Source organism: Balaenoptera musculus, chromosome 14, assembly GCF_009873245.2.
Source record: "Balaenoptera musculus isolate JJ_BM4_2016_0621 chromosome 14, mBalMus1.pri.v3, whole genome shotgun sequence".
NCBI lineage: Eukaryota > Metazoa > Chordata > Mammalia > Artiodactyla > Balaenopteridae > Balaenoptera > Balaenoptera musculus.
The window spans coordinates 47,601,040-47,628,026 of record NC_045798.1 but is presented as its reverse complement, the minus strand read 5'-3'; the positions used below and the strand labels follow the sequence as shown (position 1 = coordinate 47,628,026).

Below are 26,987 nucleotides of genomic sequence, written 5' to 3'. Positions count from 1 at the left end.
CTTGTCCTGATCACGTTCCTCTTATTAAGTTCTAGTTTATATATTTTTCTCAAAGTCTGGTACTCAGAATAATACCTCATAGTATTAGTGGTCTCATGGAGTAGTCTGGGTATTTTTAAAGTTTTTTTTGTTGGCTGAAATCAGTGCCCTTTTTACAAGTAAACGTTGCATTGGATATTTTTCTAAAACACTTCTGTGTATTCAGAATGCACTCCAACCTATTAACGCTGCATCTGTGATCCAGGAGATTCCATACCATCTTTCTTTTTTTACCCCTGCTTGACTCTAGTAGTCCATCTGTCTTGCCATTATTCCTTACATAGATACATATACAGGTATTCGTATAAGCATGTGCATATCACATATAAACAGAAAAACTGAGATAGAAGTAACTTGAATTCAGAAGAATTAGGATAGTAGGTTGCATGTGAAACAGAATTTAAGAATATAGTAGGTGTGGATTGAAGTGATAGAATATGATACATGGAAGAAGTTAAGAATTTGGAGGATTGGAAGAAAAGAATTGCTGTAGCAAAAAAAAATGAGATTTACCATAGTTGTTGATGAATTTGATGGTATCTTAAACATGATTAAATATAACCATTAATGCTGTTTAAATTTTATTTTGATAGGAATCATATGAAGATGGCCTTTGTACTATAACTTCAAATAAGAATTCTGATAGTAACTTGCTTTCATTGGATGGATTAGATAACGAAGTCAAAGGTCTTGATATACTTTCTCTAAGTTTCTCTTTTGATTGAAAATATGCACTGTTGTTAAATCTTTATGCATAAAAGATGGGGGAATTTTCATGATGAAAAAAGATAATGGACAGGTTAGCTTTTCCTCTGAAGATTTTATTGAGTTATTTGAGTTTGATGTTTTTTGACATTTAAAAATTTGTTTTTTAAGAGTAATATATCAGGCTTCATAAAAATTTTTTTTGTTAGAAAGCAAGGGAAGATATTATGTGTAGCATTAATTATTCCCCCAATTCACATGATTTTGAGAGCTTTATTTTTGTATTTTAAATTACAGTTTAGATAGTGATAGCTTTAAAAATTTTTTGTTATAATTTTTCTTATTGGTTAGTTATGCTATTTAAAAATAATTCTTTATATTTTAACATTATTTTTCTTCATTTCTTTACATGAATTAAAAAATTTCTATTACATGTAACAGGTATTAACCCAAGTCCTAAAATTTTAGGGGGAAAACTTTAATGTTATTGTTTTAGATTTCTTAAGACATACAGAAAGATAAACGGTTCCAACATTCTTCCTTTTCTTTAGTAATATGGTAGTAATATCACAATTTTCTGTTGTTTTCTGAGAGTAAAAGAAAGATCTGTTTTTCAGTAGATGGCTTACCAAACAACTTTAGAACGCACCCGCTTCAATTGGACCCATCTGGTGACTCTTCTAACAACATTGATGGCCCAGATCATGTAAAATCTGCTTCATCATTACATGAAACAAAGAAAGCAAATGCTGGAATTATTCATGGTGCATGTTTAACCCTTACTGATCACGATAGAATTCGACAGTTTATACAAGAGTTCACATTTCGGGGCCTCTTGCCACATATAGAGAAAACAATTCGGCAATTAAATGATCAGGTAAGATTTAATTCTTTGCACTAGTATTTTAAAAAATTTCAGTAAATAGTAAACTTGAGAATATAGTAGTATAAGTTATTTAAAGAATTTAAGTTTTTGTTTTAAAAATAGACCAATATTAGGGTTTATTAACATTACTATCAGTGATGAAATTCTATTAAATCCTAGAAGAGGCTTATTTATTTTCACTAGGGATTTCGTCAGCATTTTGGACAGTTTTCTTTAAATCAGTGTTGTTAAAATGCACATTTGCTCACTCTTAAAACTTTTTAGTTATTTAGAATTTTTTCTTTTGTATGTAAAAGAAAAATATTAAATTCTTATATTTGTCAATATGTTTAATCTTTTTTCTTAGCTAATATCAAGAAAAGGTTTGAGTCGATCTCTATTTTCTGCAACTAAAAAATGGTTTAGTGGCAGTAAAGTTCCAGAAAAGAGCATTAATGAGCTAAAAAATACATCTGGATTGCTGTGAGTAAAATATTATTGTTTTTAGTTTTCCTGTATTTAACTCTGATTAGTGTTTGACTATATGATGTTCTGCAAAAAATGACTGTCTCTTTAGTTTCTTAGTTTCATATTGGTCAAAGCTGGGGTAGATAAGAATAGTGACAATAAGTAAATTATATTAAATTTAAAAACTATGATTAATTGGATATCTAAAAATAAACAAGATAATAAGGAGGGTCACTTTATTTTAGATCTGTTTTCCTATTTGTAAAAAGATGGAGTTAGATTAAGTATTCATTAATAACTCTATATTAAAGTATTGAGGTCTAATAATTCTAAGACATGGCATATATTTAGAAATTTTGTTTAATACAAAATTCTGTTTTAGGGGAAAATAAAATCCATTTTAGATTTTCTTTTTTTTTCTGCTGTACATAAAGGTGAGTCACATGGAATTGATCATTTATTTACTTCATAATTTGACAATAGAGAAAAATGCTTGCCTCCTGTTGAGAAGTTCTCAGTATAGGGATATAAATTATATAAATAAGGATGTAACTATCTATGTTTCCGAATATCTTTGAGAAATGACACTCTCTCCTTGGAGGTAGAATTCTTATCAAACAAGATCAGTTTTTCTCATGTTTTGGACAGTTGGGCACCTTTTTAGACATTTTATGATATTTAATGGTTTAAAGGTCATAAATTGTAAATTCCTTTCTTAACTTAATTTGTATTTACAGGTATCCACCAGAAGCTCCAGAGCTTCAAATCAGGAAAATGGCTGACTTATGTTTTTTGGTGCAGCATTATGATTTGGCTTACAGTTGCTATCATACTGCAAAGAAAGATTTTCTTAATGATCAAGCAATGCTTTATGCAGCTGGTGCCTTGGTTGGTATTCTGTAGTATTGTAATTTCTTACTTCTGCTACCATAAATGACTTAGAAATTTTTATTTATGAAATGGCAAGCAAAAAACCTAGGGGTAAGTTGTACTCAAATAGCATACAATGCTTTATAGGTTTTGAATTCATTTATGATAACTTGATGGCTTTTTCTTAAACTAGTGCATTCAAACATGGTCATATGTGAGGGTTGGTTTCTTAGATTTGATTAGTACTTTCTATTTAATTTGAATTACAGTTTTCACTGTATTCACAGTATAAAAACTTTTTTTTTAGAAGATGCTTTTTCGTCTCTTAAAATGATTTAAAATTGTTTGAAATGTTTTTTTCTGATCTAAGACTATATATTGCTTAAGAACATGTACTTTGGTGTGAGACAGACTTTCATACATTGGGGAAAAACTTGTTAAATCCACTTTTAGGACGAATAAACATTTTTCTGCAACAGTTTTTAAAATAGAAAATAAAATACAGAAATAATTTGATTATCTAAGAAAAAAGAATTAATTATCTAAAAACTGAGATATGATTAAAGCCTTTAACCTGACAGACTATATATAAAGTTCCATGACAGTATGAACCATATCTGTTTCAGAATACCTCTGTATCCTCAGCACCCAGCAGTGTCTGCTCAAAAATTTATTGAAGAAACTGAATGAAAATACGTGATTTTCACGTGAAAAAATTTTCTACAGCTCTGAAACGTCATGTTTTCTTAGCTAGTTTATATTTTAACTAATATACATAATGATATACATAGGGGTCTATATTATACAAAAAAATCTAATATATATTATATATATGGTATATTATATAAAAATACATTATATTTGCTATATATGAACTATATATACTGCATATGTATACATCAATAAAAGTGTACTAAGAAAAAATCCTGTAAGAAAAATAGGCCCGAATTCTAAGTTATTTTCTAATTTCATTCTACAAGAAATTACAAATCGGTATACACACAAACTGACAATTTCTAAGGATACAGTGAGAACATTCAGAATGATCACCCCAAGTTACTGCACGATCTTCAATAATCAACCATTAAATCATTTCATATAGTCTACAATAATGGATTAATACATTTCACAAAGACTTTCATCAAGAACTGGAGTGATCTACTTAACCTTCAGCTAGTTATGACAAATTTAACTACAGAAAAACCATATTTCTCCAAGAATTCCTATTATTGGCTTCACCGTGATATATCTTTTAACTTTATAGTTAAAATAACTAAGTATCTTCTTAACTATCATCAAAAAAGCCAGGCAATATAGTCTGTTATCAATTAGCTACTATGTGACTGGTAAATAGGAAAGAGATATCAGTACAAATAAAATTCATCTTAGGCAAGTTATTGAACATCTCTAAGCCTTAGTTTTCTCATCTGTAAAATGGGAATCCTAATGGCATAGGGTTAGATAAGGTATAAGGTTTGTAAAGTGCCTAGCACACTATCTTATATATATAATAAGCTGTCAGTAAGCATTGGCTGTGTTAGTTTTTGTAATCAGTATAAAACCTAGGTGTTTCGGAAAGAATTTTCTCTGTTTGTTGCCTTACAACTTTTTAATGTAATTGAAAAGTTGTCATAAATATATTTATAATCTGCTTTCTGTGCTTAGAAAAGAGTAAACTAGCACTGTTACTTTCTACATAGTCTATTTATTTAAACAAGAAGTTTATTTAAACAAGACACTTAAGTTGAAGGAAAAACTATAGGATTCATTTCTTTTAGAGTAATTTATCCCTATTTAAAGACAGATTGCCCTACGTATAATAGCTATGTACAAAAAAGGTATAAAATTGTCCTTGGTTTTACAATGATAAATGAAAAACATTAAAATTCTCCAATTTTCCTTGCAACAAGGTATGCAAGGATTTTTATGTTGTTTTTTTTTTTTGTTAAACAATGAGAGCAAAATAACTTGCTGAGTATACTATCCCATCTCCATTTGATGTCGATCAAAACATACCATTGACCATTTAGTTAAAAAAAAAAATGCAATATGCTTGTGCACATACACCAGTTACTTTATGTACAGTAGAGGAATGGGGAAGGGGAAAATGAAAGAGTAGAGAAACTATATTGTAGTAGTCAGGATGTGGTGGAACCAAGTTGCGGTTTTCTAATTGAGAAAGTCTTCTTGGTCTGGAGGAACAGAATTCTGAAGTAAACTAGCAGGTTCCCTTTTTAGTAGATACCTCCTGTCTGCTGCTGAAACACATCAATTGTATCTTCAGCCTCCATTTCCAACTGTGCAGGTGTGTCTGTTTCATTGATTGGCTGCCCGTCAAATCAGAATCTGATCTGCCTCATTGACAACCCCTGTTGTTCATAATAGGCTTTCATTAGTTTACTAAGTGGTGTATGCCTCTTAAACTGCACCTGAGAACCATCCTGCCCCACCACCCTCAAATTTATATGATCGTTGTTCTTAGTCTTGACTCCTTCCGTCTGCTTTCATTGGCCATGGCGAGCGCTGGAGTCTCCTCAGCTGCCTTTTCCCAAACCAGGTCTGCCCTGTACGGGTACACGAGCAGCGCAGAAGGAGGAGTGCAGAAGGAGGAGCGGCAGCCCTGGAGGAGGGAGAGGGCCCGCGCCCCTCGTGAGCTCCCTCCCCCACACCCTGCGTGCCTACATAATCTTTTTAAAAACACGCAAGCTATAAACAAAAGTGGAAAGAATAAAAATACATAAGAACTCTACTTCATTGATAATTATCGTGTAGATACTTGTTTAATAACTGCCATCTCTTTTGCATTTATTTTAATACTCTGTCTATAAAAATAAAATAGGTGATTTTAAAATGTAAAACTAAAATAGCAAAATTACATTACTATTCTTTTTTATTTCTTAGTATTTTTAATTTTAAAAAGTCAACTAACTTTTAAAAAACCTTCAGGAACTGAAAATATGTTACCTTTATGAATAAGAGTGTTTGAAAAATTATGTGAATTGTCCTTAGCTAGACAGTCTCTGGTCTTATAGTCATCTAATATGAGCTAATATAAAATCACAAACAAATTTTATTTCATCATTTATAAGTTTATAATTTCAAAATTGTACACAATGCATCTGCAAATTGAAAGTTTGGTAAAATCTTAGAAAAGTATGACAAAAACCTTCTATGATTTTATGGTACCTAAGCTTTTTCATTTCTATCTGCAGTCTGATAAATACTGCATTTAAATCATTTAGATGGAGGCATATTAGTAGCAGCTATATGAGAGAAGGTAGTTTAACACTGGAAAATAAAGGCATAGCTGCTGTAGCATAATATATGCATACCTAAAAATCTTTGTAGTCTAGAATAGCTGCCCTAAAAATAATAGGCCTTAGAGAAAAATAGGGCTGGGAGAGTCTCATAAAACCTATGTATGTTTGTAACCAGAGCATAAAATGTTTGTGTGAGGCAGGTTAGCATGGCAGGAGGTTATCTCAAGGAATAAAATACGAAAAACAATATGTGAACACTGGGGTGGGGAAGAGGAACTTGTAACCATTGTAATCGGCCATGAAGGTGAGCATGGAAGGAAGCGCAGCCTGCCTTGAACCAAGAACTGCAAGGCTGGGAGCATAAGTCTCTAGAGAGGCCCCCTCCAGCCCCCCAACCACACACAGATACGAAGTGTAGGCATTCATTTTATATTTTCTTAAAATACAGATTAAAAAAGCTCCTGCTTGAGCAACAGCTAAGCTCAGAGCTTTTTCCTTTCCTGCTGAAGGTTATAATTCTATATTTGCTATATTTGATCCCGTTGCCTAAGAAAAACTATTTTTGAATGAATAACAATTTCATTTGAACTGATATCTCTTTCCTATTTACCAGTCACATAGTAGCTAATTGATAACAGACTATATTGCCTGGCTTTTTTGATGATAATTAAGAAGATACTTAGTTATTTTAACTATAAAGTTAAAAGATATATCACGGTGAAGCCAATAATAGGAATTCTTGGAGAAATACGGTTTTTCTGTAGTTAAATTTGTCATAACTAGCTGAAGGTTAAGTAGATCACTCCAGTTCTTGATGAAAGTCTTTGTGAAATGTATTAATCCATTATTGTAGACTATAAGAAATGATTTAATGGTTGATTATTGAAGATCGTGCAGTAACTTGGGGTGATCATTCTGTATGTTCTCACTGTATCCTTAGAAATTGTCGGTTTGTGTGTATACTGATTTGTAATTTCTTGTAGAATGAAATTAGAAAATAACTTAGAATTGGGGCCTATTTTTCTTACAGGATTTTTTCTTAGTACACTTTTATTGATGTATATATATACAGTATATATAGTTCATATATAGCAAATATAATGTATTTTTATATAATATACCATATATATAATATATATTAGATTTTTTTGTATAATATAGACCCCTATGTATATCATTATGTATATTAGTTAAAATATAAACTAGCTAAGAAAACATGATGTTTCAGAGCTGTAGGAAATTTTTTCACGTGAAAATCATGTAGTTTCATTCAGTTTCTTCAATAAATTTTTGAGCAGACACTGCTGGGTGCTGAGGATACAGAGGTATTTCATACTGTCATGGAACTTTATATATAGTCTGTCAGGTTAAAGGCTTTAATCATATCTCAGTTTTTAGATAATTCTTTTTTTTTAGATAATTAAATTATTTCTGTATTTTTTTTCTATTTTAAAAACTGTCGTAGAAAAATGTTTATTCGTCCTAAAAGTGAATTGGCATTAACAAGTTTTTCCCCAATGTATGAAAGTTTCATTTATTTCTAATTAAATTTTTATTAAAACTTGGTCTATATGAGACCACAAGTATGGACGTAGTAGAATATTTTACTAAGAAGCCAAAACCTTCATTCTCATCTTCATTTCAAAATTCTTTAGCACTGTTGTATATTATTTGAATTATTAACAATGGAATGGGTTTTTAAAATGAAATTAGAAGTCCTAGAAAATTGACAGTAGTATAGGTCTCAGAAATGGTGTCTGTGCCTTCTGTATGATACAGGATATAAACTATAGAGTGTGTAAGTAGCTGAAAAGATACATAATGCAAGCTGTTGTGAGCTCTGTTTTCAAATTTTGAAGCCAGTACATTGGAAAGAGATGCACTTTATTTTGTTTCTCTCTATATGGTTCTGTCATTGGTCTGTTCTTTAGTCATTAAGGAATAGGGAATAACGAGGAGGAGGTGGTAGCAGATATCTTAAGCTAGGCTCACTTGGTAGTTATATATACCATGACTGAAAGTGGAGTTATATATATACCATGACTGAAAGTGGAGTTATATATATACCATGACTGAAATGGTTTACTAGGTCTTCTTGAAAAAACTCATTTAAATACTGAATGACAGACTTTGGAATTTGACTAGAGAATTTTGAAACTAAAAGCATATAAATATATTTTCCAAGTCTGCGTTAGGCTATCAGATTTATATATGTGGGTACATAAAAAAACTCAGCAAACTTCATTCCAATTTTTAGACTTCCTGGATGCTAAACTACAAGAATATTCTCCTTTTGAAATACTATAAATCATGTCTTTTCCTCTAGGAAATGGCAGCAGTGTCAGCGTTCCTTCAGCCAGGAGCACCCAGGCCATACCCTGCACATTATATGGATACAGCAATCCAGACATACAGGGATATCTGCAAGTAGGTGACTAGAATATTTATGTTCTGTCCGTTTAGAGGTAAATTTGACATTTATATGGTTATTAGATATAAATGGTTCTTTGTTTTTTATGCTTTAAACTTAAATAAGCTCCCAAATCAAGTTAATATAGCCATAGATAAGGTGAGATGATCTTTTAAAACTAGGGTTTTACTACATTTTCCTTTCCTTTCCAATTTTGTTTGGATATGTGGTTAGGAATTTGTTACATGTAATGTTGAGGTTATTTGTTCTATTGAGGGTGATTTATATTTTGGGGACATCTCTAACTTTAGCTACTGTTAAGCCAGGAGTTAGCTAGTTTGAACTTTCCTTGTTAAATAGGCAAACACAGAGATTTAAATAGTGGTTCAGGGAAGAAAATGAGAAATGTTTTGTACACGTAGTGAGTTCTGTTGAAACTCTAGGGGAGTTAGAACTCACCACCTGTAAAGGAGACTATGAACTGGTCCAGAGAAGGTGTCATGGTATGCTTGAGGAATAGACCTTGAAAGAAAGGTGGTTGGGAGTTGATAGCCATAAAGACATTTCAGTAATTGTGATTGGCAGGAACAATGTTTTGGATACAGCATTACTGCTGAAAAGGAATAGAGCCCTGGCTAGCTAGGTTAGAGGGTTTGTATATATGGAAAGGTGTTTTGAGAGAAATCAGCGTGGGGGAGCATTAACTCTCATTATTATTTTTAAGCTGTAGTTAAGATTTATGTAGTAGTAAATGGGGGAGTTACTGAATATTTGAGTAGAGCCTTGACATAATAAAAGTCATTTTTCAGAAAGATTTTTTTTGTGTGTGTGTGTGTTTTAAAAAATTTATTTATTTATTTATTTATTTTTGGCTGTGTTGGGTCTTTGTTTCTGTGCGAGGGGTTTCTCAAATTGCGGCGAGCGGGGGCCGCTCTTCATCGCGGTGCGTGGGCCTCTCACTGTCGCGGCCTCTCTTGTTGCAGAGCACAGGCTCCAGACGCGCAGGCTTAGTAGCTGTGGCTCACGGGCCTAGTTGCTCCGCGGCATGTGGGATCGTCCCAGACCAGGGCTCGAACCCGTGTCCCCTGCATTGGCAGGCAGATTCTTAACCACTGCACCACCAGGGAAGCCCCAGAAAGATTAATATGACTTTTCTATGTAGAATGGATGGGTTAGAGTCAGAGACACAAAGGCAGTTTTGTGTCCTATAATGTTGAAGTAGAAGTAGTAGTCATAGCAATGTGTTTACAACACAACACTAATAATAATGATTAACATTTGTTTAGTGCTCAGCATTTACCACTATGCCAAGGTAATTTACATGCTCATTTAATCTTTACAACAAGCCTATGAAATGGTGGATACTATTATTATTCCATTTGATAGACAAGGAGATTGAAACTTAAACAGTTTAACTTGCCCAAGGGTATGCAGTTAATAAATGGTGGAGCCAGTATCAAATCCTGCCCTTTGTATAGAATACTTTGTATAATCTGTTTGAGAATATATTTGGAGTTTCTGGCAGGAGAAACAGCCTTCTGTGAAAGAGGAACCTTTGAAGGATTCCGAAAAAGAGAGATTCAAAAGGTAGAAGAACTATGAGAATGAGGCATTAAGGAAGCCAGAGCAGTAAAGTCCTTTCTCTGAAAAGATTTTCCTTGTCTTCATGAAGCACAGAGCTCTTGGAGAGATGCACATGGAGTGATGCAGAAGAAAAGTGAAAATACCAATTGACCCAGATAGCCAAATAAGCCGTGGCAATCCAGTTTTGTCCTCCTGTTCATAGCAGACTATATGCTTTTTCTAAATACATACTTAACTGACATGCGTTTACCTTATAATCTTTTTTCTAAGTTACCATAATTGGTAAGGTTTATCAACAATTTAATAGATATTTTGGGATAAATTAGAAAACACTACATTAGTTATACATATCAATTTTAAGAAGCTCCCTGGTCTCAGAAATATTAAAATGTAAATAAATTTTCTTAAGTACAGGAAATACAATATTACTTTTGCAATGCCCTTATAATGCCAGGCTCCACTTTTTAACTGATGCAATCCTATTTATCTTTATACATTTCTTTTTTGAAGCTTTCCCTTCCCTCCTTTATCTCCCCAAATCATAATAAAAATCAATGGTACCCTGTTTATTATCTATTTCATGTCAGTTTCTGCTTTTAGATAGGGATTGTGTCATAGAAACACTTGAATCTTTAGTAATTCCACTGCCTGACACAAATGACTTTTTAAAATCTTGCTTTAATAAACAAATTAATATAAAGTCCTGAACTTGGTAGCCTGTGACTTCGTAGCTGATCACAAGGGGAAATAGCTGAGGATAAAAATAAAACAATTGTGTTAAGATTTGTAAAGTTTACTTAAGAAGAAGATTTAAGAACTGAGCATATTTGAGCATATTGTAGTATGTGAGTAGGTACTGGCAAGGAGGAGTTAGTCTTTTGTATTCATTAAAACATTCTCAGATGTTCATAAATACCAACCCTCTAAAAAAAATCATGATTTGTAGAAAGTTTATGGCAGATCACTACAGTAATTTTGGAAGTAGTGAATTGTATTTTTAAACTATCACTGTTCAGAATGACCTTTAAGTTTGTAATCTTTGGTTGTAATTTTAAGGTCAAGTGGTATATTTTTGTATAAGAATTAGAAAGTAAAATGAGAAAAACTTTGCTGCTACAGTTTACCCTTGAACAGGATAGGTTTGAACTGTGTGGGTCCATTTTTTTTTTTGGCCACGATGTGCGGCATGCGGGATCTTAGGTCCCCAACCAGGGATTGAACCTGTTCCCCCTGCAGTGGAAACGTGGAGTTGTAACCACTGGACCGCCAGGGAAGTCCCGCGGGTCCACTTATACATGAATTTTTTTCAAGAAATATATACTACCGTACTACACAGTCCAAGGTTGGTTGAATCCATGGATGTGGAACTGTGGATACTGAGGGCCAACTGCATATTTTTGACTGCACTGTTCAGTGGTCAAGTGTATTTCTCAACAAAAGGATTCCGTCTTGTAATTTCACAGTAAAAAATATTTTCATTTATTTTTATTGTTTTCAAGAATAAGTAATACAACTCTAGATTTTTGATGGTAGTTGTCCACAAGAAAAATCAACTGATTTTGTGTTTTTACAAAGAAGATTTTGCTCAGTAACAGTCAGGCAACACTGGCTCCATGCTATCTCCAAGTGAAACATCTCAATAGTACTAACCAGAGAGAAATTGCCTAATTATTCCTAAAAGTAGTCAGTAAAATGAAACACACATAACCAGAGTTTGCAATAAGGAAGGAGAAAAGAAATCTGGGTGAAATGTTTATATTCCTTTATGTCTGAAAGCAAGTTTTGTTAACTAACTGCTGATTCAGAGATACGAGTTGGGTTCTAGCTTTTTTCATACAGGAAATGTGACTTTGTATTGTAGTCTTACTACAAAATTATACAATGCTAAAAGTTTTGATGAGTTATGAGAATTCTTTGAAGTTTTTTTTTTTTTAACGTTTTTTGGTAAGTAGAGAACAAGGACATGGATTTCTTTTTACTTAAAAACTAGAATTGGAAACTTTTGTTGAACACATGGTTACTGTGATGTACTAAAATATTATTGTAGTGCTAATTATATTTTTCTTGCCTTTTTTTCTCTAGGAATATGGTATTGGCTGAAAGATGTGTATTGCTCAGTGCTGAAATCTTAAAAAGCCAAAGCAAATATTCAGAGGCTGCAGCTCTCCTAATACGGTTGACCAGTGAGGTACTAAAACTGTGTAGCATTTGTTCTAATTAGTATTGTTTCATATTTTTTTAAAAGTGTTTCTTTTTTCTTGAGAGGATATGCAAAACAAAATTAGAGGGGTATCTCTCTTTCGGAATTTATAACCTGGCTACTTTAGTAATTTGTTGAATTAATTTTAATTGCAGTATTCTGTAAACTGAATTTATTTTATTTACAGATTTTAAGCCTGCATGATTATTAACCACAAACATGCACTGTATGTCTTCTGTGAATTAGGTTTTGACTTATGGATAACAATATTTAAAGCAACATGCATATACATCATTCCTAATATAAAATTGATACTTTAAAAAGTAATTACTCAGGAATTTTTAATTTTGTTTTCATTCATATGAACTTGTTAAAAAATCATCTTACGCATTTTTTAAATCTATATTATGAATATTTCAAAAGGGAGAAAAAGAAATTCACTTAAATAGTTGCTGTTGAAGGTTTCCAACAGACATTAAGTTGCATTGACTATAGGCTTGTAAAGAATGGCAGTAATTCTTTGTAAGTATGGTTAAAGACATGTTTTTTAGATGAATGCTCAAGAACAGAAAAAACAAAATCAAACACCCTTGTGTTTATATTAATGTTCCCTAGGGTTTTAATCCTTGGACCATTGTACTTTTTTACTTCATACATGTTTTAGGTAATCTATTTACAGTTACGATTTTCACTCTCAAATCTGTCTCCAGCCCTGGCGTCTCCTTGAGCTTTAGATTTGAATGGCCAACTGCCTTTTAGACTTAACCTACTTGAGTGTTTCCAATGCACCTTTGAGTCAACATAGCAGTAACTAAACTTCTACTTTCTTACCTTATAGATCTTGATCTTAAATTATAACCAGCCAGCTCCTTATTTGCTCAGGGCAGAAACTACTTGAGATGTTCCTATATTCTTCTATACTGTCAGTGACACAATTAGGGGATTTTTAATCAATCAATTAATTAAATAGGCTGCATCGGGTCTTAGTTGTGGCATGCAGGATCTTTGTTGTGGCATGTGGATCTTTTGTTGCGGTGCGCAAGCTTCTGCCTAGTTATGGTGTACGGGCTCTACAGTGCGCAGGCTCGGTAGTGGCGGCATGTGGGCTTAGTTGCCCCACGGCATGTGAGATCTTAGTTCCCTGACCAGGGATCGAACCCATGTCCCCTGCATTGGAAGGCGGATTCTTAACCACTGGACCACCAGGGGAGTCCCAGGGGATTTTTTTTTTTTAACTTCTTAAACATGTTTTTATGTCTTCACATATTTTACTTCTCTCTCTTTCTCTTTTTAAAATCCCTCCTATTACTGTCCTGGTTCATGTCCTTAATGTCCTTCTCTTGGACTTTGGCCCTTTTCCTCTTTCTTCACCTTAATTTAGTAGTCCTGATATCAGTCATATCCTTCAGATATTTGTATGTAGTACCCAGGTTGTTCTAAGTGTCTCTGTCCTGTCCTCTCATATATGCTCTGAGACCTGACTTGTCATATTATATTGGAAATTATATTTAAGCTGTAAACTTCTTGAGGATAGGGAACTGGGTTGCTTTCTACACTTTTTTTCTTTTTTAATTAATTAATTAATTAATTTATGGCTGTGTTGGGTCTTCGTTTCTGTGTGAGGGCTTTCTCCAGCTGTGGCGAGCGGGGGCCACTCTTCATCGCGGTGCGCGGGCCTCTCACTATCGCGGCCTCTTTTCTCGCGGAGCACAGGCTCCAGACGCGCAGCCTCAGTAGTCGTGGCTCACGGGCCTAGCCGCTCTGCGGCATGTGGGATCTTCCCGGACCAGGGCTCGAACCCGTGTCCCCTGCATTGGCAGGCAGATTCTTAACCACTGCGCCACCAGGGAAGCCCCAACTTTCTACATTTTTATCCCTAGTGCCTAACACTGGGCTTGACACATGGTATATGATTTACAGATGTTTGTTGAACTGAACCATTAATTATTCTAAAAAGGTTTCTGTCAGTTATAACTAAGTAGGCTAAGGGATGATTTTAAAAATATTTAATAATTGATACTGCATGGACACTGACCAGTATGAACAGTTGTCAGACAGAAACTATTTGTTAGAGCTGAATATAGGTTCTTGAGTGTGTTGATGTTCTGTATTATAATAAATAATCTTAACTTGGGTTTGAATATGTTGCTGAGTTTTTCAACCTAGGGGTTATCAGTGAATGTAAAAGGAATTTATGGTTTAGGAGCTTGGAGTAAAATTTCTTTAGAGCAAATTCTTCCATCTGCATTGTAACGTTATTATTTTCTTTCATTATTCTTTTTTTTTCCAACTCTTTGTTTTTACCTTTCTTTTTCAAACCTGGATGATTTATTTTGTCATGAAATTCTAGGAAATTTATCATTGTCATTTACTGCTTTGGGGTGACAGATGGGGGTGAATGCGATATATTTCCCCAGAAATTGTGATTTTCAATGGCCTTTTCTACTATACCTGTCAGATATTTCTTTGAGATAACTTGAAAGTAAAGACTGCTAGGCATAATATGTCTAAGATTATTAAATTTTAACTAATAATTTGTATTTATTGTAATTTTGTTAACTAGAAAGGCTGTATGAAGTGAAAAATGTACTCATCCTGAGGGTAGGGAACTGAGTTACATAGTCTTGACATTCATGAATTGTTTTTCCTAGATTTTTGTTAATACCATTATAGCAAAAGATAGCTGTGATGAAAAGAGTTGTGCTTTGACTTTATTTTTTGCACTGTAAGTTTATGGGCAAGTGGGTCTTATTCTTGTGTTATGCCCTGGCATTTTCAGCATGGCAGAGCAAACCCAGTTTAGTGATGAAACATGTCACATTTAGTAGCACATAGGTAGTGTGTCTAAATTTGGTGCTTAAAACATGGTGCTTTCCCCCTCCTTGTGTCTCTGTTTCTGTGTTGAACATTTATTCTGGTCATACAACCCTTTTTGTCTGTTACTCCATTTAAATACAATAAATCAGCTTATCAAGGATATAGTAATAGCACCAGTTTTTTGTAAGTTTCTCCAGCTTGGGAGGAACTGTTCCTGTGGTAAGTTGTTCAGCTGCTAGCACCTTTCCTGTTAATTGCACAATTAGGCAAAGAAAAAAAATCTTAGTGCCATGCCATCCTTGAGATTTGATTCAGTTCAGGTTGTGCAGCGGGTGCCTTTTTTCTGTGGAAGTGTTTATGGAAACCTCTACCTCAAATGATTTTTTCCCTTATATTTATCTTCATATTTTAAGTTAGTGTTGCCTTTTCAGCTTTTGTTAAAATTATATCTTGGCTGTGGGCAAAGTTCACAGGCTGGAGTTCTTGTTGAAGTGGTATCATGGGGTTTTTTCCTTAGTTCCTTATAGAGCATATATGATAGACTTGTCATAGCGTGGATGTGAACTAACACTAAAATAAAATTTTATTCTTCAGCTCATTCAAAGAAAGCCTCTGCTTTCTGGATAAAACTATCACTTTGTGAAATTCTTCCACTTTTCTTCCATCAACACAGATGGCAGTTGCCATTCTTTTCAGGGCCATTTTTTGGTTTCAAAGCAGTGTTTTTTTTCTACTTTAGGTGTCACTGTAAGACAGGACCTAAACGAAGAACAAAGGCTGCAGTGAGATATGAGTGCAGGGTGTTTAGCTCTGCAAATCGATTCTTTCTCAGCAAACAGTTTTACTGGATGCAGGAGGCAAATTTTGCTTCAGCTAAATTAATATATGCTGTGGACTTCCGGGTCTCTCTTGAATTGGTCAGTCAAAGTTCAGAATGCTGAGGGTTTACTGTGCTGGTTCTCAATTGAATTGTACATTAGAATCATTTACACACCATCAAAGATATCTAGGGTATATTCCTTGTTTTATTCAGAATGTCCAGGATTGCAGCCCATCTGGGTTTTGCAGGTTAATGAAGCTTTGTAGGCAATTAAAAAAATGTTTTTATGCTGTGTGTGTGCATGTATGTGTGTGTGCGTGGGTGCATGTGCATGCTAAGAATAAACTTAAGAAATTTATAGGACTTAAACTGACTCTATTGAGAAACCTAAGTAAAATTCCAAAATAGAAGAAGTAATTAGAGGGAATCTACTAGATATTAAAATGTATTATAAGGCTTTAGAAATTAAAACTGTTTACAATGATAAGAATAGACAGAGTAATGGAATAGAATGAGAATTTAAATACTACATATAATTAGCTGTCATTTTGTCATATTAGTGGGAAATGTTAGGTTATTCACTGAATGGTATTGTGACATCTAACTAGCTGATTCCTATCTTATTCATTACATGATAATATAATTATAGCTTGATTAAGTTATAATATGAAAAAATGAACAACCTGGAAGAATATATGGGAGAACATTTTTTAAAATCTAGGAATGATAACATTCTTTCTTAGTTTGATACAGTATTTTGAAGTCATAGAAGCAAAGATATAGTACGTTTGACTACTAAAGAATAGACTCTTTCATGTCAAAACTGGGAAATACTATTTGCAAATGTATGACAGAGGCCTAATATTAATTAAGTGTACAAAGGGCTCTTACAAACCAGATAATCACAAAAACCGATTCACAAATGGGCATAAATAGGCAATTCGCAGAAAAAGTACAAAGACACTTAAACATATGGAAGATGAACAGCCTTACTATTAAAGAAATGTATGTTGAGGAACAAAGTGTTTTTTTTCTTTTATGAAAGTGATAAAATTAAAAAAAATGATTTTTGGCTGAGTGGAAAATGAACTCTTATTCTCTTATGGAAATTTTTACTGGTATGGCTTTTTTTGTACCAGTTTGGCTATATTAATTGGAATTTGAAGTATATGCATAGCTTTCATTAACTCAGCACTTCTACGTCCAAAAACTTGTCTAATAAAAATATTTGTATAGTTACCGAAAAATCTTTGTGTAAAGATGTTTATTGAAGCATTTTTTGTAGTAATTAAAGTATGTGGCAGTATTAAATCAATCAATTGGAGACTGTATTAATAAATTATGGTACATTTATATAATAGAATACAATGTGGCTTTAAAAGAAATGAGAGATGTAGATGTTTTGGAAAGAAGTCCATGATATTAAGTTAAAACGCAAGATAATACTCTGTATAATACCATTTATGCATAAGGAAGTATGAGTATTAAAAAAACTGTTGTATGTAACATGTAAGTACAGGGAGGGAGAGAGAGAAATGACACAAACCAGCACCATGTTGGTAATGGTAGTTACCTCTGGCAAATTGGATGAGGAATGAGGTGGGAAAGAAAGATACTCACTTTTTTTCTTCAAACATTTATTCTTTAAGGAAAAAAAGAGGCTGTATTTAATAATTTTTTAAGAAGAAAACATTTTCCTAAAAAAATAAAGAAGTAAGCTCCCTAGCTTCCCCAGGTAATTCCGATGCAAACCCTTGGTTAAGAACTGCTTTTGTTAATTGTATATTCCTAATTTTCCCACTCACTAGCTTTTGGATTTAGTTAACTAAGAAAATCATCTGATCATTTAGTTTTTGTTATGAGGGGGTTGAAATAGATTAATAATATCTACCATTTACTGAATGCTTTCTGGAGTGTCTCCTCAGATCTTTTTCCGCTCTAATATAATTTTATGATTGCCACAGAGATAGTTACAGTAATCAATGGTCTATGAACACTTTTTGATGTAACTATAATTTGTTGAAATTATTGCATTTAAAGTCAATGTTTTCTGTTTTCAACTTTCCCTGGGGAAAATAATGGCAGCAGAACACATGGAAGGGCATGGTAAGTTCAGCTTGAGAATAGCTGAAAAACTAGAGAAAGTTTGGTGAAAATGTTGTTGATGCTTGATCAGCAACCTTCAGTACTTTCTCAGTTATTTGTAAAGTGATGATGGCTCTGTCATTTGAAAGGTTGTCCTTACGGGTGAGGCTATAAATGTAGTATGTGGTTTTTTTAGACTCTGTTGTAAGTCAGTTGAAGTGGAAACTAATTTGAGTTGTACCATTTACTAACTAATATGCTAACAGTAGGTGATAATCTTTGAAGGGGAAACTTTCTGGACTTTTTAATGCAAATCAGTCATTTTGACCCTCTTGAGCTAGAGCAAAAACTGAGAATTCCTTTTAAGTACAGTAAAACTTGATAGAGGACAGAGTAGTAGATTAGATTATATCATGATCTACACACATTCTATTTTTCCTTTTTTCTCGGATGGATGGAAGTATGCTATTGTATGTCACAGATCAGTTTCCAGAAGAAATTAGATTGGTGTGAATCTGTTTTTTTCTGTACTCCATTTTCTGGTTTATCTTTAAATCAGTATACCTGTATTAAATTCCCAGTTTATATTATTTTTTGCCATTTGAAAAGAGATTGCATTTCTTCACAGATTTATTACATGGGGCATATCATAACCAGACATTTGGCTCTATGAAAAGCAAAAGGAAATATTTCATGATAGAGACTTTTTTGAACTTTTTTTTAATTTGGCTTATTGGAAGAAAGAATCATCAAGACTGGATTGTCTCTTGATCTCTGCCCTCAGATACTCCTAAGTTAAATATTGCGTATGCTATATATTATTTTAAGAAAGTAAATGTTTTTTCACTAATTACCTCTTTACTTTTAATTTTGTGAAATTAACCTTCTTTTTCTTTAACATTCAATAGGATTCTGATCTTCGAAGTGCACTTCTTTTGGAACAGGCGGCACATTGCTTTATAAACATGAAGAGTCCCATGGTCAGAAAATACGCGTTTCATATGATACTGGCAGGCCACCGGTTTAGTAAAGCAGGGCAGGTGAGTGCATTTGCTTTAAAAAGAAAATAATTTATTTATTTTAATTTTTATTTGTTATAATTTGTTTAGTTTATAGATGTATGTTATTTGTCAATTTTTTAAAAAAATAAATTTATTTATTTATTTGTTTGTTTGTTTTTGGCTGTGTTGGGTCTTCGTTTCTGTGCGAGGGCTTTCTCTAGTTGCGGAGAGCGGGGGCCACTCTTCATGGCGGTGCGCGGGCCTCTCACTATTGCGGCTTCTCTTGTTGCGGAGCACAGGCTCCAGACGCGCAGGCTAAGTAGTTGTGGCTCACGGGCCCAGTTGCTCCACGGCATGTGGGATCTTCCCAGACCAGGGCTCAAACCCTTGTCTGCTGCATGGGCAGGCAGATTCTCAACCACTGTGCCACCAGGGAAGCCCCAATTTGTCAATTTTTTGATTTCAAGTTCTAAAGATGGAATTAAATTTTGTTCTGAGGTAATGTGTTATATTGGTAAGGACATGAGATTTGGATTTAGACAAATCTGAGTTTAAATCTTGATCTACTCACAACTTGACTTTTTAAAGTTATGTCTTTGAGCTTCCGTTTTCTTTTAATTTATAAAATTTGGAATTTTGCCCCAATTTTTGTGAGGTTAAACTAAATCATATATGTGAAGGCCAGATATACTGCACTTAAGTAATTTTAATTCTTCTTAAAGGCGATTAAACCCTCCCTACTTCAACTCTGGTCTTCTATTTTCTCTCAGAATGTCTCTTAATGGTATTTACTAAATATTTAATGGGTAGAAATCTTCTGTCTCTTGTCCCTGGGAGCAGTTGGGTTGGAAAAGATCTTTATTAATTTAGAGAGATTCTCTGGCCCCAGTTGTCCTTTTAAGCGTTAGCTGGAGGGACCTTTCTAGAGGCAGTTACCACTTTCTAGAGTGGTAAAAGCAGTTGAGATACGGTGGTTAACTGTAAATATAGATAGAAGTGTGGATTGAGTAATCATCTCTATATTCCAGGGACTTTGCTAGGAGCTGAGCTTACACCCGTAAAACTAACATGTCTTGTCTCTTAAGGAATTTTTTAATCTAGTCAGGGAGTGTGAGGATTTTTTTGAATTTAGTTAATAAGAATTTTTATGAACATACATTTTTCAAAGTCTGCGATAACCAGAAAATGCCAGTGTTGTAAATTATATGTTATTTCAAAGATACAAAGAAATAAAGATGTTCTAAAATTATTCTCAATTTCATGTAAGAATGCCATGATTTTTAAAAACCAACTTTTCAAGATTTGGGTTCCTCCCTCTATTTTTGGAAACTGGCAAGTTAGAAAATATGTGACTTTGCTTTATATTAAATACAAAACTGTAAAAATATTTATAAAATTAAAAGTCTTTATAATAATTTGATGTACTTTATGTATTAGAATTTCTCAGGCTCTGAAGTGGGGAAAAAAAATAAAAAAGCTCTGATTTTTCACAGCTCTTTTTCCATAGTAAGTATAAAATGCATCTGAAACATACTATTCCATTGTTTATCTTTGCTTAAAAGTGTTATTCAAAAATCTACAAAATGTGTTAAGCATGTGGTTTCCTTTCCTTAGAAGAATAATTATATGCCCCATTAGGAATGATTGTGTGTCTCTTATTAAAAATAAGTTATCCTTTTTCCACATCTTTGTCCGCTTTTGTGAATGGTTTCATTTGTGGTTATGATGTCATTGGATCTTGTATTTACCTTCTAAAAGTACAGGGCATATTGCTTCTAGGAAATGCATATCAAGTTAAAAATGGCTACATTGTGGTAGGTTGACATACATTTGCTCTCTGGCCTAATAATCATCTTTAGCTGTAGTTATCTCATGGAGTTAATGATTCCAAGGTAGGTTGCTGCTTTGTGACCACTCTCTGTATACCTTGAACCCAGGGAATCGCTTTCTCAAGTAGTAGAAACTTGAAAATATAACTGGTAATGAAGACCTATTGGAAAAGCAAATATATGTCCCATTGAAGTTTGTCAAGAACAGTATCTTCCTTGGAAGATAGGGCACACATAGGGCATGTAATTCTGACTGAGGCCAGGTTGTTTCTGAGAAGCACCAACTTTTTATAGCATTTCCATTAAAAACAGGTGTGTGTATTGGGAGGGATGAGTGAGGAGCATAAAGGAGATTATATATATAGTAATGTCATTTCTCAGTCCTCTCTGATTGTGAGTTCATGTTGAATTACTTGTCCCCAGAAATTTTTTATAATTCAATTTTTTCATTAAGAATATGAACACGTATAAGGTATTTAAAGTTAGAGAACTGACATTATGAGAGACTTTTACAGTTAAAAAACAAAATTAAGAAAGTGCTGGAGAAGGTGTTTGTGCCCAGAATACCCTGGACAGTCTTTCTATTTTTTACTTCAAAAGGCAGACTTTAAATCCTTGTTACCTCTTAAATCTCTTTAGATGCTTTTTCAAGAGATCCTAAAAAATGCACTTGAACGTGACACTTTTAGACATGTTTGTTTCTCTGTATCTCAGTTTTTAAGATTCAGTAGCTGTGTTCCTTTACTAAATGCAGTATGGAGATTGGGTTTTTTGTTTTTTAAAGAAACATCACTTAAAAATTATTTTGAAATAATCTCAAACTTATAAAAAAGTTACAAGCACAGTTCAGAAGCTTTTGTTTACCTGAGCCATTTGAGAGTTGTGTACCTGGTGCCCCAGTACCCCCCAGTACTTTAGGACATATTTCCTGTTTCTTAGAAACAAAATTTTTTCTCCTGTATTACCATAAAACAACAATGAAAATCAAGAACTTAGTACTAATACAGTACTACTATCTAATCCTTAGACGCCATTCAGGTTTTGATAGTTGCCCCCTAAATGTCCTTTATAGTGAAGGATCCTGTTCAGAAGGATACTTTGACTTTTATGATATTGACACTTTTGATGATTATAGGCCAATTATTTTGTAGAATGTCCCTCAGTTTAGGCTTATCTGATGTTTCCTCATCCTGAGATTCAAATCGGGTATCTTTGTAAGAATATCACAAAAGAGAGACTGTTCTTATTTCATGCTATCAAGTGGCAGATGATTTTGATTTGCTTTCTTTATCTCTTTTCAAGAAAATATTTCCTAAAAAAATGAACAATTCTGGTTAAACATGGTACAGAATTTGTAAATCTGCCCTGGAGGGAGGAGTGGTTACAAGAATTTAGTCTGAAGCAAAAGGTTAGGTGGAGAGAAGGCTTTTTCTTGGTACCAAATCCCATTTTTAGAATGGAGGTTGTCTGAGTTCAGAGGGTGGCAGTGATATGTAATTAAAGCCAAATATCTGCTCATGGGTGTGGCAGGATGCAGCGGTGGGCAGAAGAAAAGGATGCCAAACTCTATCACTACCAAACAAGACCAATAAATATATGTACATACTTATACCATATACTCATATATGCAGTATTAGCACACACATTACTGTTCAGCCCAGTGCAGTGGTATAGAGAGCTGACCATAACAAAATTTAGACTTTACAAGATAGCTCTCAGCTACAAGCTAACGACAAGTCTCTAACTCATTCATGACTCCATGTGCTACTGCTCTGGAAACTCCCTGATGGTTTTTCATGAAGTCATTATTAGCCCTGACTTCTTAGACTTCTTGCCCTTGCACAGAGCAGCTACTTGTTTGCTTCAGGACCTCTTGGTTTTTAGCAGTAATTGCAAAGGGGTTTTCATAAATGTTAGTTTCATTTTCCTCATCATCCCAGTGTCTGTTAGAGGAAGAACTAATTACCAGTTACTTGATTTCGTGTGTGTGTGTGTGTATTTTTTCCAGTCCAAGAGAAATTTGGATTGTAATACTTTGTTTTGTATATTTTCTTACAGAAGAAACATGCTTTACGCTGCTATTGTCAAGCCATGCAAGTTTACAAAGGAAAAGGCTGGTCTCTTGCAGAGGATCACATTAACTTCACCATTGGACGTCAGTCCTATACTCTTAGGCAACTGGACAATGCTGTGTCTGCTTTTAGGCATATTTTAATCAATGAAAGTAAACAATCTGCTGCTCAGCAAGGGGCCTTCCTCAGAGAATATCTTTATGTTTACAAGGTGAACACTGATTTTCAGGAGTGGATGTTAAAATTATATTTGTCATTATTCTCAGCAAAAAGCACATTCAGTACTAGCTAGTAGGAGTCTTATAAGTGGTTTTATTAGAATATATGCAATTATCTGTCTTAATATGGCAGGATAGGCTTTTTGGTCATAGATCTGAGTTGTGTTGCCCTTCCACAGTTCTCATAAAAGAGAATTTTAATATTCCAGTAAACATTTGTATCTGTACTTGGAATCTTAAAAAAAGAAAAGATGCCATGAGCTTTCTGGACTGTTTCTTCATTATGTATTTTTGAATTATAACTGGTTTTACAGTATATTGGGTTATCTCCCCATTTGGAAAGTACATTCCTCTCTTTTTCCTATGAAAGATAAGGAGATACAGATCTGTGGGAGGTAGATAGATTAATTTGATGTAATGCAGAAAAATTAATAGGAAGAAAAAATATTTCACTGAGACAGGAGGATAGTAACTTTAAAGCATTGTTTTGTGGAAAAATGGAAAGTTGTAATTTTTTCCTCAGGGTCCATGAATAGTAAATATTTTATCTGTCCTGCAAAATATAATTACCCTTTTATACTTTATTAATTTGAAATCATATGGGTAAGAATTTTGGCAGATAGGATGCTATAATGAGTCCAGGTAAAAAACATACAAAAATAAAGATGTGGTACATATATACAATGGAATATTACTCAGCCATAAAAAGGAATGAAATTGGGTCATTTGTAGAGACGTGGATGGATCTAGAGACTGTCATACAGAGTGAAGTTAAGTCAGAAAGAGAAAAACAAATACTGTATATTAATGCATATATGTGGAACCTAGAAAAATGGTACAGATGAACCAGTTTGCAGGGCAGAAATAGAGACACAGATGTAGAGAACAAAAGTATGGACACCAAGCAGGGAAAGCGGTGGGGTGGGGGAGGGGTGGTGGTGGGCTTAAAAAAAAAATAATAATAATAATATTTGGAGGTATAACATCCAGAGAGAAGTAACTAGCAGAGTAACCTTAGGGAGATTCTCTTGGACCACAATCAATGATATCTAAAGTTCTTCCAAGTTATAAAATTTTATGACTCTAAAATATTAAGTAAAACTAGTAATTAATATTCTTGTTTAACATGTTTTTAATATCTTGTGTATTAAAAAATGAGGAAGCACATTTTGAAGATAACGAAGTTTTCTCAAAAACTGTTCTTTTCTTTGGTATTTTTCCTAGAATGTAAGTCAGCTATCACCAGATGGTCCTTTACCGCAGCTTCCTTTACCATATATTAACAGTTCAGCAACACGGGTTTTCTTTGGCCACGACAGACGACCAGCAGATGGTTAGTAAAGTTTAATTTGGCTTTGTTACCTCTTGACTTTTTTTTTTTAAGTTTTTTCATCTTTTTCCATTTAAAAAATAATGTGTAGTTGTTAAAGAATATTTGAAAATAAACAGCAATACCATATCATCTATCATCCTGCTACCTGAGCTACTACTTCGGGGTTTTCCTTCCAGCTTTAAAAACTAAAAACAATAACAACAAAATAGCCGTACTTATAATGACTTTTCTTATATAATATAAAGAATTCTCATGTTATTACATAATCTTGATAAACATTTTTAATGGCTGTAAAATATTCCATTCAGTGCATATAAAGTATTGTAACATTTGCTTGTTATATAGTTTCCATCTTTTTGCTTATATAAAATCTAAGTTGTAATAGACATTTTTGTGGATAAAACTTGTCTTAACATTTTATTATGGAAAATTTCAAATGTACACAGATGCAGTGAACAGTTGCCAATATTATGCTGTTCTTGTTGTAAGACTTTTTTAAAACATAGAATTATTTCCTTAGCATTGAGCCATAGAATGGCAGTCCTGGGCCAAAAGTATAAATATATCAAGGGTCTTTATGCATGTTAAAGTAAACTTTGTAATTTTAAGCCTTCTTAATTGGAGCTTAATATGTTTCTTTTTAAGAGCTAATTTAGTAATTTATTTAAAAATTTTTATCAGGATGCTTATAGCAGCATTGTTTTTAGTAGCAAGAAAAGTAAAACAGCAGGGAATGAATTGATAAATTTTGGTACATTCATATAGTGGTTTCATGGATAATACCTACAACATAAAGCTGAGTGAAAAAAGTTGCAGAATGATGGCTGAAATGTAATTCCATTTATATAAATTTCAAAAATGTAAACTAACTCTATGAATTGTTTATGTATACACTCATTTGGTAAGGTAAAAAATATGAGTGTGAATGCTATACTTCAGCTTCAGAGTAGCTCTGGGAAGAAGTGGTACCAGTGGAGGAGATGAAGGAGAGTGACAGGATAGGGGAGGGTGACATAGAGGACATCAACTCTATCTGTAACATTTATTTTATTTTTAAATAAAATTTGGGATCATATAACAAAGTTGACATTTGTTAAATTTTGATATACAAGTATTTGTTATATTATTCTCCATGCTTTGTTCGTATGTTTGAAATACTTCATATAAAATTGTAGACGACTAGGAAGATGTGTTCTTTCAGAGTCAGAAGAAAAAAAGCATCAATATTATAAGTTAAGTTCCAATTAGGCTAGAATTAGTAAGAGGATATTTTTCTCTCAGATAATTGGAAATAGGCAAGAATGGTATATGTGTTTATTTGGATACCTTAGACTTTTATTTTAAATATATTTCATTTGAGGGCAGGTGTTAATAAATATGTATATTTAATAGTGACACTTTTCTTTTTTCTTTTTTTTTAAGGTGAAAAGCAAGCAGCTACTCATGTAAGTCTTGATCAAGAATATGACTCTGAATCCTCTCAGCAATGGCGAGAACTTGAGGAACATGTTGTGGCTGTGGTCAACAGAGGAGTACTTCCATCCAACTTCCACCCCACAGAGTACTGTTTGAACAGTTATTCAGATAACTCAAGATTTCCGCTCACAGTTGTAGGAGGTGATATACTTGAATTTCTTTTTAAAAAATATTTATTTATTTAATTATTTATTTATATTTATTTATTTTGGCTGTGCTGGGTCTTAGTTGTGGCACACAGGATCTTTATTTGCAGCACACAGGATCTTTAGTTGCAGCATGTGGGATCTTCTTAGTTGTAGCATGCGGACTTCTTAGTTGTGGCATGCATGTGGGATCTAGTTCCCCGACCAGGGATCCAACCTGCATTGGGAGCGTGGAGTCTTACCCACTGGACAACCAGGGAAGTCCCTTGAATTTCTGTTCATGGTTTTTTTGGGGTTTTTTTTCCCACATCTTTATTGGAGTATAAATGCTTTACAATGTTGTGTTAGTTTCTGCTGTACAACAACGTGAATCAGCTTTTACTTGTTTTGTTTACAGTGTATTCAGGATAATGTGGGTTTTTTTGTTTTTTTCTTTTAATTTAATTAATTAATTTATTTGGGCTGTGTTGGGTCTTTGTTGCCGCGCGTGGGCTTTTTCTAATTGTGGCAAGTGGGAGCTACTCTTCATTGCTGTGCACGAGCTTCTCATTGCGGTGCACGGGCTTCTCATTGCGGTGGCTTCTCTTGTTGCGGAGCACGGGCTCTAGGCACACGGGCTTCAGTAGCTGTGGCACGTGGGCTCAGTAGTTGTGGGTCGTGGGCTCTAGAGCGCAGGCTCAGTAGTTGTGGCGCATGGGCTTAGTTGTTCCGTGGCATGTGGGATCTTCCCGGACCTGGGCTCGAACCCGTGTCACCTGCATTGGCAGGCGGATTCTTAACCACTGCGCC

The 26,987-nt window shown here is 33.8% G+C and overlaps 1 protein-coding gene and 1 pseudogene across 3 annotated transcripts in view; one reads left to right on the top strand and one right to left on the bottom strand.

Annotated features, from left to right (window-relative positions):
- Positions 1-26,987, top strand: part of TRAPPC8 (trafficking protein particle complex 8) — a 92,047-nt gene that overhangs the window by 24,655 nt on the left and 40,405 nt on the right. For 2 of the 3 annotated variants that reach the window (XM_036874530.1, XM_036874533.1), the window contains 11 exons: positions 633-726; positions 1,365-1,621; positions 1,977-2,092; positions 2,815-2,965; positions 8,534-8,634; positions 12,284-12,389; positions 18,124-18,144; positions 19,032-19,163; positions 23,012-23,236; positions 24,468-24,576; positions 25,999-26,193. In XM_036874530.1, coding sequence (XP_036730425.1) covers positions 633-726; positions 1,365-1,621; positions 1,977-2,092; positions 2,815-2,965; positions 8,534-8,634; positions 12,284-12,389; positions 18,124-18,144; positions 19,032-19,163; positions 23,012-23,236; positions 24,468-24,576; positions 25,999-26,193 — 1,507 coding nt within the window. The remainder of the gene's footprint in view (positions 1-632; positions 727-1,364; positions 1,622-1,976; positions 2,093-2,814; positions 2,966-8,533; positions 8,635-12,283; positions 12,390-18,123; positions 18,145-19,031; positions 19,164-23,011; positions 23,237-24,467; positions 24,577-25,998; positions 26,194-26,987) is intronic. The other variant, XM_036874532.1, reaches the window with a different exon arrangement.
- LOC118880006 lies at positions 5,159-5,741 on the bottom strand (annotated as a pseudogene).